General features: G+C 40.0%; 1 protein-coding gene across 6 annotated transcripts in view; it reads right to left on the reverse strand.

Moving 5' to 3' along the window:
* Window positions 1-2,026: 2,026 nt before the first annotated feature.
* The window catches only part of PLCH1 (phospholipase C eta 1), a 392,590-nt gene continuing 378,364 nt past the window's right edge, over window positions 2,027-16,252 (reverse strand). For all 6 annotated transcript variants that reach the window (XM_073626065.1, XM_073626066.1, XM_073626069.1 and 3 more), the window contains one exon: window positions 2,027-4,357. In XM_073626065.1, coding sequence (XP_073482166.1) covers window positions 2,370-4,357 — 1,988 coding nt within the window. In that variant the 3' untranslated portion in view covers window positions 2,027-2,369. The remainder of the gene's footprint in view (window positions 4,358-16,252) is intronic.

The following is a 16,252-nucleotide window of genomic DNA, read 5'->3' on the forward strand; positions in this document are numbered from 1 at the left end:
GCAGAACTACAAGTCCCATGAGGCATAGAAAGACTCTTACAGCCACAAGCATGACACCCAGAGGCAGAGGCATGATGGGACTTGTAGTTTTGCAACAGCTGGAGGTCCGCTAATTGCAAATCCCTGTACTAGGTCCTTATAAGCTGACAACCGCTGAGAGTGCAGGTGGGGAAAGAAATCATCTTAGCTCCATTGAAGCCAAGGAGGAAGGAAAAGAATTCCCAGGAGCTGCTCGTCACACAAAACCCTCATGTAAGGAGTGGAAGCAGCCTCAGCCTAGACTCTGTCCATGCCACACCCCAGAAATGTTTTGACCCGCTCACGGCACTTAGTCATAGGACGGGGTCGGTGGTATGGCCTGGACGGAGTCTAGGCTGAGGCTGCTCTTACTCTTCACATGAGGGTTTTGTGTGTTGTGTGGCTCCTGGGACTTCTTTTCCTTCATTGACTACAATGAGTCAAAACACAAAAGCCTTTAGTATAAACAATCCCTAGAAATTTTTAAAAAATTACTGCATTGTTTATTAGCACTGTATAAATTAAACAGTTGTATGACTGGTGCAAAAATACCAGTTACCCCATCATTAAATTTTCACAAAAAAGATGCACCTATAGGGACATTAGCTGAAAATGAAAGTATTCCTAGACTTTTTTCAATAGGTTTAGATGTCTATAGACATCAATGATCATCACACAATCATAATGAAATGTCAGCGCTGAACTGTAATTTGGAAGTGTTTAGTAAACTGCACTCCTTATCAGAGAACATTGGTAGACCAGTCTTAGAAAAGGTTGTGTATGTCCATGGTACATGTGCATCTGTAGCCATAAGAATAAATTCTATGTGAGTGCAAATAATAAAAGTATTAGGAAAGTACTCAATTGTTTCTGTGGCAAATGCACTAATATAGCTACAATCACCTCAAGCAATAATCTCCTAGAACTGACCTGTGAAGAAATGAAGAAAGTTTTTACAGAAACAGGAAGACATAAGGAAACTTATCCAAATGTTCACATCAAGCTGCTCATATGAATCGCAGTGTGCTCTCCACTGATTTTAGTACTGAAATCTACAGAGACATGTAGCTTGAGGTCTGTGGTTTTGCTGAATAGCTAAATTGTACAACCCAAATTTAAATTTTATAAAGAGATCCCATGATTCTTCATAAAACTAACCATTTAAATGGAATGGTATTACTAAACTCGCCACAGATAGAACAACCTTTGGGTTGCCATTTAGAATGACATTTTTACAATGAATTGGGGGGGGGGGGGGGGGGGGGAGTCATTGTTTTTGGGTTATTTAGCAGTGGGTGTCATTTTGGCTTCAACATTTTAGGTTAGTCAAGTACATATGTCAAATGAAACCTAACACTCCTCCTTTCTGGAAATATTAAATATATCATATTTCATATTTACCTGAAGTACAACTAAAGGCAAAACCTTTTTTTTTAGTTTTGGATAGAGTGGAGAGGGATTAAAAAACCTATTAGATTGTATTGCTGTCTGCGCCCCTGTTATGGAGATTCACCCTCTTCATTTGTTCTGTTTACCATTATCATTGAAAGTGAAAGTTAAAGAAAATCACAAATTTTGGGTTGTCCCCAGAAAAGGGGGAAATCTTCCAATTGGAACACTAGTTTTGGTGACCCGGGGGTCCCCAAGGAATTTCCCCTAATTTGCAGGGATTTCACACTCACTTTCTGTTTTGGCTATGGGACAGGAAGTGAAGGGAAATCTCAATTGGACACAGATGGCAAAAAATAAACAAACAGACAGGGGTTATGACCCTTCCTTACTTTATTCAAAATGAAAAAAAAAGTTTAGCCTATAGTTCTACTTTAATTCTGTTTTTAAGTCCAGAACATAATAAAGAGAATATACAGTATAAGGAAACTGTAAATTCCTGTTGCAGGGCTATCAAAACCAGACTGTACAAGAATACACATGTTCCAACCACTATCCAGTACGGAAGATGAAAATGTGTGTACACAGCATTTCAATATAAACACAAAAATACACAGAATTAGGGAAATCGGTATTTTATTCCAATATATTTTGCTGATGTGTGCAAATTTATAAGACCGCTTCTTTATAATGTACATGCAATTTACACTGAACATTGTCATGTTTGCATGCACTTATTTCCCTGGTTATACCCATGTTTACTTTAGAATTAAAAACAAAATGAAAAAAAAAAAAAAAGTCCAAGAATATATTTACAGAATTGATGATGATATTGGCAGTTTAAAAACTAAAGGAAGACTAAGCTGTTAATGGAGAAAAAAATCTTATCGCTATATAATTTAAGAGTTCATATTCTAATAAAACATCTTGTAAACAACATTACATTAACAGTTATATACAATTTACAATCTTAGTAGGAAATATATTTCTGGTTCATCAGTATTGCATGGCTCAGTCTGATAAGTGAAACGATCTCTAGAAAACAGATCACTGTGTCCATAAGTTTGAGAAGAACATGCACCTTCTGGTATACCTCTGCCCTCCGGGCCATCCAAGTTAAAGTTACTGCAGTACCCTGCTATATAAGAGCCAGTGGAATGTCTGTTTACAGGCTGAGTGGAGGTTGGTGGTCTGTTCCGCAGAACTACACCATTTGGAATCTGGTTGACTTGTTTTAACTTATTGGCTTCCTGTCTTTCCTTGGCACGGTTTGCAATGTTTCTCACTCTGCTTTGACTTCTTGATGATAGCTTCCGAGTTAGAAGTTTAGGTTTGTCCCATTCATCTTCTTCACAGTATGGTGTTTTATTACAGTCTTCCTGGTCATAAGACACCAGTTTCCTCAACTGTTCAGTCAATGCATCTGTTGACTGGTGTCTAGTTTTTGCAAAACAATTTGTATCCTGGGCATTGCCCGATAAAAGGAAGCCCCTATTTATTCGTTTGTACTTGCTGTCAAAATTGCAAGATATGTCCTCTGAAGTCAGATCTCCAAGACTCTTTGATTTGCATGGACTTGATTGATTAGTTCCTTGGTCTGAACAAATGGGATGTTTTTGTAAGTGTGGGATATGGAAGCTGCCTCTATGGGCACCGTACTGGTGACCTTTTGAAACTTCTGAGGTTGGGTATTGACCATGGTCTTTATGCTGATTTAACTGGATGACTTGTTTTTGCTTTTGTCCATCGTAAGTATTACCGATACCCTGTTTGCTGATATTGATATTTGGTGGCTGTACTTGGTATATTTTCTTTAAGTTGCTATCACTGCTGTGATTATATTGGCAAGACAAGGAAGATCTATAATTCAGGTCTTTATCTTGCAAACTGTGTGACACACCCTGAGATTCTTTTTGAACAGATGGACCATTTTTGGAGAGAATTATGGGTTGCACTGTAGGAATTTTATTGTGGGGATTGTCTGCATGGCAAACTGAATTATGGTTCAGGAGACCTCTCCTACTTTCTATTTGAGTCCTTGAAGGCTTAGGCTTTATCTCAGGATACAGCACTTTTGCAGGCTTTGGCTTTAATTCAGGATAAGGTAGTTTGCACAAAGAATTTCTTGATTCATATCGTATTCTGTTCTCTGCTTTGACAGTGTTTGCATCCATTAACATGTTACCAGTTTCTGGAAACATGTTTTCCTCATTAATTATTGTGTACACTGAATAGTCTGTTGTCTCTGAGCTAGAGAAAATAGTTGTGTCAGTTGTGGAGCGTAACAATCTGTCCACATGGGTTGAACCAGGACAAAGCTTTTTAGGTGTTGAAACAGAAGGTGTGATCATTTGTGAATACCCAGAACACTGTAGATTATTATTGATGCCATTTAAAGTGGAGACAGGAGACAAACTAGCTCCGTCATCAGTGACATCACACTGCCCAATCAGAGCAGAGATTGAGCTGCCAAGGTCACTCTCATTTACAGAAGGAACCTCATTTATTATTTGAGATATATCGTTTTCTAATATAGCTGCAGTGGTCTGTAAATTATTGACATCACTGCAGATGATAATTGATGCATTATTAATAGATGGACATTCCTTTACATTGCATGCTACTGTTTTGGTTAAAAACTCAGCTTGAGGATCTGAATTTGATAATGAATTTGGTTTAGAATCCTCCTCAATGGATTCTATCTGTTTGACATCATCCTTTTCCTCTTCTGATTCACTGGTATAAGTATCATTAAATTCCCTGACATCATCATCATCATTATACTTTCCATAGTCTAAGTGTAAGCTTTTCCATTTTTTATGTATAATATTTCCATTGGCTGTGGTGTTTGCCTGATATTGATCTATGGGAAGACATGCAAGATTCTGGGATTTTTCAAGTATCGGTTCTTCCATCAGTGGTTTGACTTGGCTCTTACATTCCTTCTTCCCTATTTATTGAAGAAAACAATAAATGTAATAAGTGTTATTTTTCATATCATCACAATAAAGCCTAATAACAGGACCAGTATATCTAAATGCCAATCACTGTATAATTAAATATATCCATAACATTTACAAATATGTATGCAAGTGTTCCTACAAATATACATAGAATAATAATTAAATAAAATTGTCATTTGTTGGACAGTCTGCTGATTTTTGTTAAAGGGGAAGTACAAGAATGTATTTCTAGATAAAATTGCCTTTACCTAGTTTACATGAACCCCTTGTCTACCAAGTTATGTTAATAAACATCCTGCTATTCAAGGAATTAAAGTAAGCTCATCATTTTTTTAATATCAAATTTTAAAGCTGCTTTCAGCTAAAAGTGATCCTCCTAGCTCCAATTTTACAGGGCTCTGAAGGTGCAGATCCCCATTGGCAGTATCCATGGTGGTTTCCAGGCTCTCCCACTCCTCCAGGGAACCCAGGACTGCAGGAAACTGCTGGAGCTTTTAGAGAAGAAGGAGATCTCACGACTAATGACAATTATGTCATGTCACTTCTGGGCTCACAGCTGTCACTTCCTGGCGATTGTAACCGAGGGTGCAGATAATCAAGCCCAATCTGTGCTTGATTAGCTGATTTTGCAGCCCCCTCATGTCTTCATAAAGAGGACCTTCCCAATAATTCTAGGGACATAATTTACAGTTAACTCCAAAGTGATAATTTGTGAAGACTTTTAAGGCATTGCAAACGGAAAATTTTGTGTATCATAATTTTTCACAGGCGCATCCCAGTTTTAAAGTGGTTGTAAAGGCACAAGGTTTTTTATTCTACGCATGAAGGTAAAAAACCTTCTATGAGCAGCAGCAACCCCCCCCCCACGCCCCCCTAATACTTACCTGAGCCCCCTCTCGATCCAGCAATGTCCACAAGAGCCTTGTCTCTCGGGGGACTCCTGATTGGATTTGCACAGAGCAGGAAAGTATAACATGTTTGTTATTTTTAGAAAAAAAAAAATCAAGGCTTTAATATAACTTTAAGGCTTGACATGTTGGGTATGTTTTTACCTTTCACTACCTAATCTTTTATATTTGAACAAAAATTGGGTACATTATTTTGCTTGTTTGCACTAAAATTAATTTTAGCGATTTTTTTCCCCTGAAAATATGGATTTAATGAAAAGCTGAGCAAATATCGTGCAACATAAAAAATTGCAAATGCCACTAATTTATTTTCCAGGGTCTCTGCTTTCAGAAAATATATACTTGTTTGGGGGTTTAAAATTATTCTAGCAGATTTTTAACGATTTTTTTTTTTAATTGCCCTGGTAAAAATATGGTTAAAGAAGAACTGTGGCTAATGTATAGACATTTAAGTATTTACATATTTTTAAGAACATAAATAGGCTTTAAAAGAATCCCTCACCGGCCTTTGCAGCAACAGACACTGTTGAGTAATACATCCTAAAATTATGCAGCAGAGAACATTTTCACTTTCATTTCAGCAACATAGCTTATTCTTTTCCATCTCTTCCAGGACCGACCTGGCAGTTTGCCAGCCTTCTAATATCTAAGGCCCCGAATTCCAAATTGCAACAAAATACGCAATGTGCATTTGGGTATCATTCATCCTAAATAGCACCCCAAATGTGGTGCAATTTTGCCACTACTGTATAATTGCAGAAAAACAGGCTCGTAAAATCACGGCTGGCTCAGGGCCAAAATTTGGTCCCTGGCTGCTTTGGAGCGACAAATGCACATAGGACAGCCCATTCAAGTGCGTGTGTTTTGCAACTTTAAAATCGCTAGCGGGAACCTGCACTCCAGCTAAGCAATAGTAGGTGCACAGAGGTGAATTTTTGTGAACTTTAAGGATAAAATGAACCACAAAGGTTAATTAACTAAAACTAGAGCACTCAGAATCTGGTGCAGCTGTGCATGGTAGCCAATCACCTTCTAACTTCAGCTTGTTCAGTTAAGCTTTGACAATACAACCCGGAAGCTGGTTTCTATGCAGAGCTGCACCAGATTTTGCACTCTACAGTTTTAGTAAATTGACCCCACAGTGTCTTTAGCTGCAGAGGTCACAAAAGACTTGTTTTAAAGCTTGTGTAAATATTGAAGGTCCATAGCCTGGGCACAATTCTATTTAAAAGTAATGTTTGATGCTATTTTTCCATTATTACATGCTTGCTCTTCTATACTTTTATCTTTTTCATCTTTTTTTTTAAATTAAATACAGAGATTAGCCTCAAGCCCCATTTTGCTACAATCACTGCCCCCCACTTAACAATTAGAATCCCAGTAGGAAGTTCATGAATATATAAATGTATCAACCAAACAAAAATTGTATTAGCATATTAATTTCCACTGTATCCTTCTAAAATATTCACATACATATTTGATCATGTTAATTTTGTAATATGGTATATTAACTTGTTTTTGTTTTGCTGGTTCCTGGTTCACTGGAATACACATACACATGAATGATGTGAAAAAGTGCAAGGACATAATTATGGACTTCTTGTGCACTGTGCAGACAACTTTTGGTATGAAATGAAGGCACAATTACACCATTTTGAAACCACTTAAGATTTCGGAATAATGATATTACATCCAGCATGTGATGTAATATTACTGGAAGTGATGGTAATGAAATACCACACTGGATACATTTTTTTTTACCTTTAGTAGTTTCCTAGTTAGAATTGTACTAAAAAACAACAAAACAATTCTGTTAAAATCAGAAATCAGTTGAACACAATGCATTCTAGCTTTGTTATAGATCAGTTTACAGAAATAGAACTAAAACAGGATTTTTGACTTACCGTAAAATCATTTTCTTGGAGTTCATTAGGGACACAGTGGCAGAAGGAATTCTAAGATATATGGGTTATACTGCCACCTACAAGAGAGTTGGACACTGGCAACAACAAAACAGTTAGCCAGTATAATCCCTCTCACTTCCATCATGTTTAAGATTTGTGCAAAAACGGTAAAAAAAAAAAAGGTCATAAAACAGATGGTGAGACCTGTGTCCCTAATGAATACAGGGTCAGAAGGAATTTTGAGATGTACAGAACAGAGGGGTGGGCAACACAGCAAACAAAACTCTAACAAGCCCACTACAACAGAGCAAACCTGGCAGCTACTTGCAGCTCAAAGAGGACCTTATGTCTGTAGCTGGCATCAGGTGAGGTCTGAACATCCAACTGGTAAAACTTAGAAAATGTAAGAATCGAAGACCAGCCTTGCAAATTTGAGAAACAGATGCCTCATGCTAAAAAGCCTAAGAGGTGCGTACTGATCAAGTGCACCTTGACAAGGTGGAACCTTGTCCTTAAGAAATGGTGGAATGAGAGGCAGGTAGTCCCTTACGGGAAACCCAAGAAATGGCAAAATATGTCAGTCTAAAAGAAGCCATATTTTTAGAGAGATAAAATCTAACAGATCGTACCACCAATAAAGGAGGGAAATCTCCTTGGGATGTGCTGGAGCTGATAAATGAAAGCACAATGTCCCGGTTAGAGTGAAAGAAAGAAACCATCTTGGGGAGAAAGATGGTCCAAGGCCTCAAGACAATGTTGTGTCTGTGTATTCTTTGCATGACAATGACCCAACTTGCCTCATAGAGATGATGGCAATGGTAAAGGCTACCTTGTGAGTAAGAGTACACAGATGAATATCTTTCTGTTTTTGAAGAGCCAACAGAGCCAGGTTGAGATCCCATTGAGTTACAGGTGGATGTACAGGTGGATATGCTGTATGTGAGCGACACTCTGTACAAAAAAAGGTATTCACCTACACCCATGCAACTGATTTCAGCCTAGAAGGTTGCAGGGGCTAACAGACATCTCCCAACTTTTGGAAGTGAAACATAGAAAGTTTGAGACTACCTCAAATTATAACAGTAGTAAAACTTTTGGAAGTGGGAGTTTCCCCTATATTGCTCAAGGATTGGAAGGTTTTAGCATTCAAAATTTGCAAGGGAACTAACTCCCGAACTTGGACTTGGGCTAAGAGCTCTGACAGAAACTAAAAGGAATTCTTCTTAGTTCAAAAAAAAAGTTTTGCAGGGTGAGCCTTACACTTCCTTTTGCTTCCCTTACCTAACCAAATTATTTAATATGATTCTAAAAGGAGACCATTTCCCAGATGAGATACTCTTAGCGAATATGTCCCTAATCCCAAAACCGAATAAAGATCACACATTGCCCCAAAATTACAGACCAATCTCAGTTATTATTAATGACCTTAAGATCTTTAGCAGACTATTAGCAAATAGATTAGCAACGATAATCCCATCTCTGATTTCCCCATACCAATCAGGTTTTATCCCAGGCAGGCAAATTACAGACAACATCAGACTAGTAACAAATATTATTCAAGACTAATTCACATCCCGTACTCCTCCTAAGCCTTGATATCAATAAAGCTTTCAATAGTGTAACCTGGAAATATCTAGATTTAGTACTACAAAAATATGGTTTTAATGGAGCATTTATACACGCTTTTCATGCTCTCTATAATAATCCTGCCACCAGGATTAAATTACCAGGTTGTAACTCAAACTTCTTTAAGATAGGAAAGGGAACTAGACAGGGCTGCCCCCTCTCACCCCTATTATTTGCCCTTGCAATAGAACCATTAGCAACAGCAATTTTACATAACCCAGACATAAAAGGTTACTCTGCAAATAATAACACATATAAACTTAGTATGTATGCTGACTATATGATTCTGTTCCTATCACAACCTAACATAACGTTACCTATCCTACTATTAACATTAAAAATCTTCTCATCTCTTTCAGGTTTATCAGTAAATGTTTCAAAATCACTAGGTATGCCTATTAATATTCCCTCTTCACTACTAGTCAATATTCGTTCCTCGTTTAACCTCACTTGCACAACAGAGTCTCTCCCTTACCTAGGTATTCAACTCACTCCAGACTTTAATAATCTAACTAATAAAAACTTCCTACCTATGTTACAGAAACTGAAGATGATGATAAAAATGTGGAAATCTTTTCATATTTCATTTTTAGGCAGAATTACAGCTATAAAAATGACTCTATTACCTAAATTATTGTATTTATTTTGTGCACTACCTACCAGACTTAATAAAACTTTGATCACCAAATCAGAGGTTAACAAATTCATATGGTCAGACTCTCATCCAAGGATCTCAAAAACAGTTTTATATAAATCACAGAAAAATGGTAGACTAGGTCTCCCAGATTTCTGGTTATACTATCTTTCAGCTAGATGGTCCCAATTATCACAATGGCACATACAAAATTCCAAAATCCCTTCGGTTAATTTCGAAAACAACTCAATTCTTCCTTATTCCATCGCAGGTTTACTATGGGGCCACAATATTCCAACCCATAAATTAGCTAATCTTAATCTTGTTGTGGCTAACTCCTATCAACTTTGGAAATTACACAATAAAAAATTTAACATGATATCAATCACACCCCCACTCGCCTCCTTTATAGGGGATCCCGAGTTCCTACAAGTACACCAAGACCCAGAACACTTCTCATGGTGGACTGAAAATAATTTAACCACTCTCAAGTCCCATATGATAGATTCTGTATTCACCTCCTTGGCAGCATTAAAAGAGAAATATAAGACTCCTAATGGTGAATTCAGAAGATTTTTACAAATTAGACACTTCTATACTACTTACTTTCAAATTGCTTCCATTATTTCACACACATTTTACAAAAAAATTTGTGTTAACTCTCCCAGGGCAGTAGGCTTAATTTCAGAAATTTATTCAAACTTGATCAATACTAACAGTCCAGATAAACATCCCTATATGCTTAAATGGGAACAAGAATTTGACATCACTTTATCTACTGAAAACTGGTCTGACTGCATTTCCAATCTCCTTAAATGCACGAGATCAATCACAATAAGAGAGACAGCGATTAAGCTCTTCACACGTTGGTATTATACTCCTGCTAAACTTTATACTATTTTCCCAACAATACCTCATACATGCTTTAGAGGTTGTACCTCCACAGGATCATTTACCCATATTTTTTGGGACTGTGAAAAAGTCTCCCAGATATGGAAACGGCTTGAAAATTTCGCATCCATTATTTCAACTCACAATGTTATCCTTACTCCTTCCAATTGTCTTTTATTCTCACCTATCATTGGTCTAAATTCTTTACATACGAGACTGGTCCATACAATATGCGTTGCCATTCACTGGCTCATTGCATACCACTAGAAATCTTCTTCACTACCCTTATCCCAACTTAAAACAAGAATCAACAATATTCTCCTTATGGAAAAAATATTTCATACCCTAAATAACTCAAAACATACATTTGACAAAAAATGGAATCCTTGGTTCACCCATGCAAATCAATTTATAACTTTGGATTAAATGTTTTTCCGTATCTTCTATTCATTAAAAATAAAAAATTATAAGAAGCACTTGAATTGTATACATTAAAATGTACCACCACTGAAAACATAAATATAATCTTTTGTATGACTATCTACTTTTTTATGTACTTCTCTTGATATTTGTCATATTGCTTTGTACCATTGCTTTTTGTATCTAATAAAAAAGTTTGTAATCAAAAATGAAAACCACGCCTTATAAATGATCTACCTTGTAGGGCCGCACGTTAGATCATTTATAGGAGTGGTTCACGCTGATAAAACACTGTATCTATTTTGTTTGAATTGAAGTTGAAGACCAAGCCTGTTGTTTGTGTTCACTGACAAATAAAGTTTATAAAACTGAAAAAAAAACCCACTTCCTTTTGCTTGTGTAAAAGGGTACATTTTTCTGTAGTGGCATTTGTAAAGATTCAATAAAGCTGTCCAAAGAAGCACCAAAGAGGCACTTTCACTGGAGGACAGGTCTTTAAGACCTCTGATGTCTCATTAAAGAGAACTTGTCACCAAAAATGCATCACATATGGGGACTTTTTGTCATGTATAGGATGAAAAAAAAGTTTAGTAAAATAATAAAAATAAAAAAAGTGTAAAAAATCCCACCTAAAGACTTAAAATCTCCCCCAAGAAAATATTTGAGCCACCCCACCCCCACATACACGCACATATGAATGTAATTGGGTGCCTATGCATGAAAATGACAATTGTGCTACATGTTACACATCGCCGTGCAGGCTGGAGTGAGAGCAAAAATTCTAGGCCCATTATTCATAGTTAACTCTACACTGATGATCTGTCAGGGCTTTTAAAATATCACCTATGAAAAAATTAGGGTACAAATGTTTGCTGCTGTTTCGCAGGTGCATGCAATTTTAAGGTTTGACATGTTGGGTATATATTTCCTCAGCTCAACTTCATCTTTTATATTTTACCAAAAATCGGCTAATTTATTGCACTTGTGTGCCCTAAGTTTAACTTTAGTCTAATTTTTTACTGAAACTTTGCATTTCATAAACCACTGGCAGAAAAAGCAGCAAAAGGGTTACACAATTGAATTTCCTCAATATGAATGGTAAGGGTCTTGTTAAAGCCAAAGTATGGCCAAAAAAATGTTAAAAATAAAAAAAAATTAAGAGTGCCCCATTTCTGGCTGCTGCAAGCATTTGCTGAAACTTTTATTTATCCTGCACTCCCTTTCAGTGACAAGTGTCTAACACTAAGATTTGTAGTTCCATTGAATGCAAAGCATTCTCTGAAAGGAGGAGATGTAGATGAGCATCATGATCTCCCTCTGCCAATCAAAGAACGTCTTGCATTCAGTGAAAAGTATGCAAGGCTTTTTATGAATGAAGATTGTGCATCCTGTTATATCTGTACTGCAGCAGGAACGACAAAAGCCCCAGTGCCATAGAAACAAGATATAGAAACACCTGTGCTCAGATCCGAATAGCTCCCAAAAAGTCCCAGCACCAGACATTCGGTGCTTACAGGGGAGTGCAGACTAACTGAAATTAAAAGTTAAAACAAGCAGGCGGAGATAAGGCAAACGTTTTTGGAGATCATTTACTTTTACTATGCAAGCCACACTTCCACTTTAAGGCAAGAAATGGCTAGGACCACAATGAGCAAGGAAATAAAACCAAGAGGCAGAGTACATATGCCAGGCTCCACAGGAAAGGGGGGCAAATGCCCCAAACTTTTCATGGCAGCAGTGTGCAGGGCGAACTGCAGCTAACAGACACATTAGCAAGGTAATGGAAAGTGCTTTTGCAGGCCCCAGTGAGAAGATCACATTACAAACAGTCTTTGGCCCTCCAGTTGGCATATCCCATAGAACTATGAAGGGACATTTGAGGACAGGATGTATATCACAAAACTGGAACTGTAAAGTATTCTGTGGCTTACTGGCACAGTACAGTGGGTGTTGCAGAGCCTGATGCCCAAAGGCCACATTACAAACAAAGCCTGTATGTTTGGGGTTTAGGCACGGAGTCTAATGCCGCGTACACATGACCGGTTTAGCCGTCGTAATAAACTCCAACGGTTTCTCCGACGTAACTCCGATGGAATTCCATTCAAGCGGTCTTGCCTACACATGGTCAACCCAAAGTCCGACCAAAGTCCGACCGTCCAGAACGTGGTGACATACAACACGTACGACGGGACTAGAAAAAGGAAGTACAATAGCCAGTAGCCAACAGCTTCCGTCTCGTACTTGCTTCAGAGCATGCGTCTTTTTTGGTCCGTCGGACCAGCATACAGACGATCGGTTTTCCCGATAGGAATTGGGTCTGTCGGAAAGATTTAGAACATGTTCCATTTCTAGGTCCGTCAGATTTTTCAAAAAGAAAAAGTCAGATGAGGCCTACACACGATCGGTATATACGATGAAAAGCTTCTGTCGGACTTTTTCTGTCAGACAGTCCGCTCGTGTGTACACGGCATAAGGCAGTGACAAGGATAAGCCCAAACTACAAAGGGAGAAAGTGAGAAAATGTTTGGATAACAAAGGAAAAAAATGTATTGTTCTCTGAGGAAAAAACATATCTTTTTTCTTAGGACACTAGAAAGAAACCAAAGCGTGATGAAAGTGGGAAGGGTTATATTGGGTGACTAAACATTTTGTATTGCCAGTGTTCAATTTTCCTGCAGGTGGCAGTATAACCCATACTGCTCAGAATTCCCGTTGACTCTGTGCCCCTTGATGCAAAATTAAAAATTACATTATTTTTGACAAAATTGCATTTGCGGTGCTCCCATTAATGAAATCTCTTTTCATCCTGATCTTACTGGTGTGTCATAGTAGAAGAGCTGAGTGAATAATGCTCATATGTAGTGGAGCTCATGGATACCACAAATATAATTAAAGCGTAAGTTCACCTTCAGCACTAGAAATCTAATTCCTTCATAAATCATGCCTAACATTGATGACCATCTTAATGTGCTTAATATTTTTTTGTAAAAATGACTCACCCCTGAGTTCTGCATATCCAATTTTTGGGAGTCATTTTAAAAAATACACTTAAAGCTTCTCTTCTGCTTCCTACTTCCTTCTGGCAATGCCTTCTGGGATTGTAGTTCACTGAACTAATAAGAAACTACAAGTCCCATGAATCATTGCCTTCGTGCCCGTATAGGAGGGGCTGGCACGTGCACTAGCATTTCACTCTGCTCAGCTTTCTCCTCCCCCTGTGAGCTCCACACTGCTGTGACTGGGGGAAGAGAACCTAAGGAGGCGCAGATATTCTGTCTCCCCAGTCTCTGATTCTAAAAAAGAATAACAATGGGGAGTTGCATCAAATTTAAGAAAAACTGGAAAGTCCCAGTATACACATGGCCAAAGGCGTCGTCAGGGGGTGGCTATTGAGGCTACAGCCCCGAGCCTGGGGCCCCGATTCTCTTGTCCCGGTCCTAGAATGCAGAGGACAGGGGCGGACTGAGCTGTGGTAGCGCTGGCTCTGGCTCCAGTTCCAGATCCGCCCACGCCTGACTCTACTCTTGGTCACTGGTTGCTATAGGCGCCTAGCGGCTAGCAACCAGTGACGTCACTGCCCACTGTGCCCACACTGCCCAGCATTCAATGCGGAGGAGGATTGCACTTCCTCCTCCTCCGCGCTAGTGCTCATGGGGCCTGCGACTTCTGGACTGGAGCGTCCCTCCGGTGGAGTGCAGAGCAGCAGGGATGGGGATACCTGGGAAGCCGGGAAGAGCCCATGAGGGAGAGAGAGAAGACACCGCCACCCTGAGCAGCATCCCCAGCGCCACCCAGAGCCTGCACTCCACCTATCAGTCCTCTCCCAGCGCGCTTTGACTGGAAGAGGAAAAAGGCAGGAATTACAATTCGGCCGCCGTGCGACATTGATCGGCGCTCGGGCGGGCGGCTCTCCTCCTCTCCTCTGGCTGCCTCACACACCAGCACAACGGCTGAGCTGCTGCTGCAGGACCTGGACACATGAAGTCTGTCTCCTTCTGGTCAGGTAGGTCAGTCAGTGTGTATATGGCAAGTACCAGGTCAGTGTATGTATATCAGGTAGGTCAGTGTATGTAGGTCAGTGTGGGTCAGGTAGGTCAGTGTATGTAGGTCAGTTTATGTCAGGTAGGTCAGGTAGGTCAGTGTGGGTCAGTGTATGTAGGTCAGTTTATGTCAGGTAGGTCAATGTGGGTCAGGTAGGTCAGTGTGGGTGGGTCAGTGTATGTAGGTCAGTGTGGGTCAGGTAGCTCAGTGTGGGTCAAGTAGGTCAGTGTATGTAGGTCAGTGTGGGTCAGGTAGGTCAGTGTGTGTCAGGTAGGACAGTGTAGGTCAGTGTATGTCAGGTAGGTCAGTGTGGGTCAGGTAGGTCAGTGTGTGTGGGTCAGTGTATGTAGGTCAGTGAGGATCAGGTAGGTCAGTGTGGGTCAGGTAGGTCAGTGTATGTCAGGTAGGTCAGTGTGGGTCAGGTAGGTCAGGTAGGTCAGTGTGTGTGGGTCAGTGTATGTAGGTCAGGTAGGTCAGTGTATGTCAGGTAGGTCAGTGTGGGTCAGGTAGGTCAGTGTATGTAGGTCAGTTTATGTCAGGTAGGTCAGTGTGGGTCAGGTAGGTCAGTGTATGTCAGGTAGGTCAGTGTATGTAGGTCAGTTTATGTCAAGTAGGTCAGTGTGGGTCAGGTAGGTCAGTGTGGGTGGGTCAGTGTATGTAGGTCAGTGTGGGTCAGTGTATGTAGGTCAGTGTATGTAGGTCAGTGTGGGTCAGGTAGGTCAGTGTGTGTAGGTCAGTGTGGGTCAGGTAGGTCAGTGTGTGTGGGTCAGTGTGGGTCAGGTAGGTCAGTGTGGGTCAGGTAGGTCAGTGTGGGTCAGGTAGGTCAGCGTATGTCAGGTAGGTCAGTGTGGGTGGGTCAGTGTATGTAGGTCAGCGTAGGTCAGTGTGGGTCAGGTAGGTCAGTGTATGTAGGTCAGTGTGGGTCAGGTAGGTCAGTGTATGTAGGTCAGTGTGGGTCAGGTAGGTCAGTGTATGTAGGTCAGTGTATGTCAGTGTGGGTCAGGTAGGTCAGTGTATGTAGGCCAGTGTGGGTCAGGTAGGTCAGTGTATGTAGGTCAGTGTATGTCAGGTAGGTCAGTGTGGGTCAGGTAGGTCAGTGTATGTAGGTCAGTGTAGGTCAGTGTGGGTCAGGTAGGTCAGTGTATGTAGGTCAGTGTGGGTCAGGTAGGTCAGTGTATGTAGGTCAGTGTATGTCAGTGTGGGTAGGTCAGTGTGGGTCAGATAGGTCAGTGTATGAAGGTCAGTGTGGGTCAGGTAGGTCAGTGTATGTAGGTCAGTGTATGTCAGTGTGGGTAGGTCAGTGTGGGTCAGGTAGGTCAGTGTATGTAGGTCAGTGTGGGTCAGGTAGGTCAGTGTAGGTCAGGTAGGTCAGTGTAGGTCAGTGCATGTAGGTCAGTGTATGTCAGTGTGGGTCAGTGTATGTAGGCCAGTGTGGGTCAGGTAGGTCAGTGTATGTAG

The sequence above is a fragment of the Aquarana catesbeiana genome, linkage group LG04, assembly GCF_042186555.1.
Source record: "Aquarana catesbeiana isolate 2022-GZ linkage group LG04, ASM4218655v1, whole genome shotgun sequence".
In the NCBI taxonomy this organism is placed as follows: domain Eukaryota; kingdom Metazoa; phylum Chordata; class Amphibia; order Anura; family Ranidae; genus Aquarana; species Aquarana catesbeiana.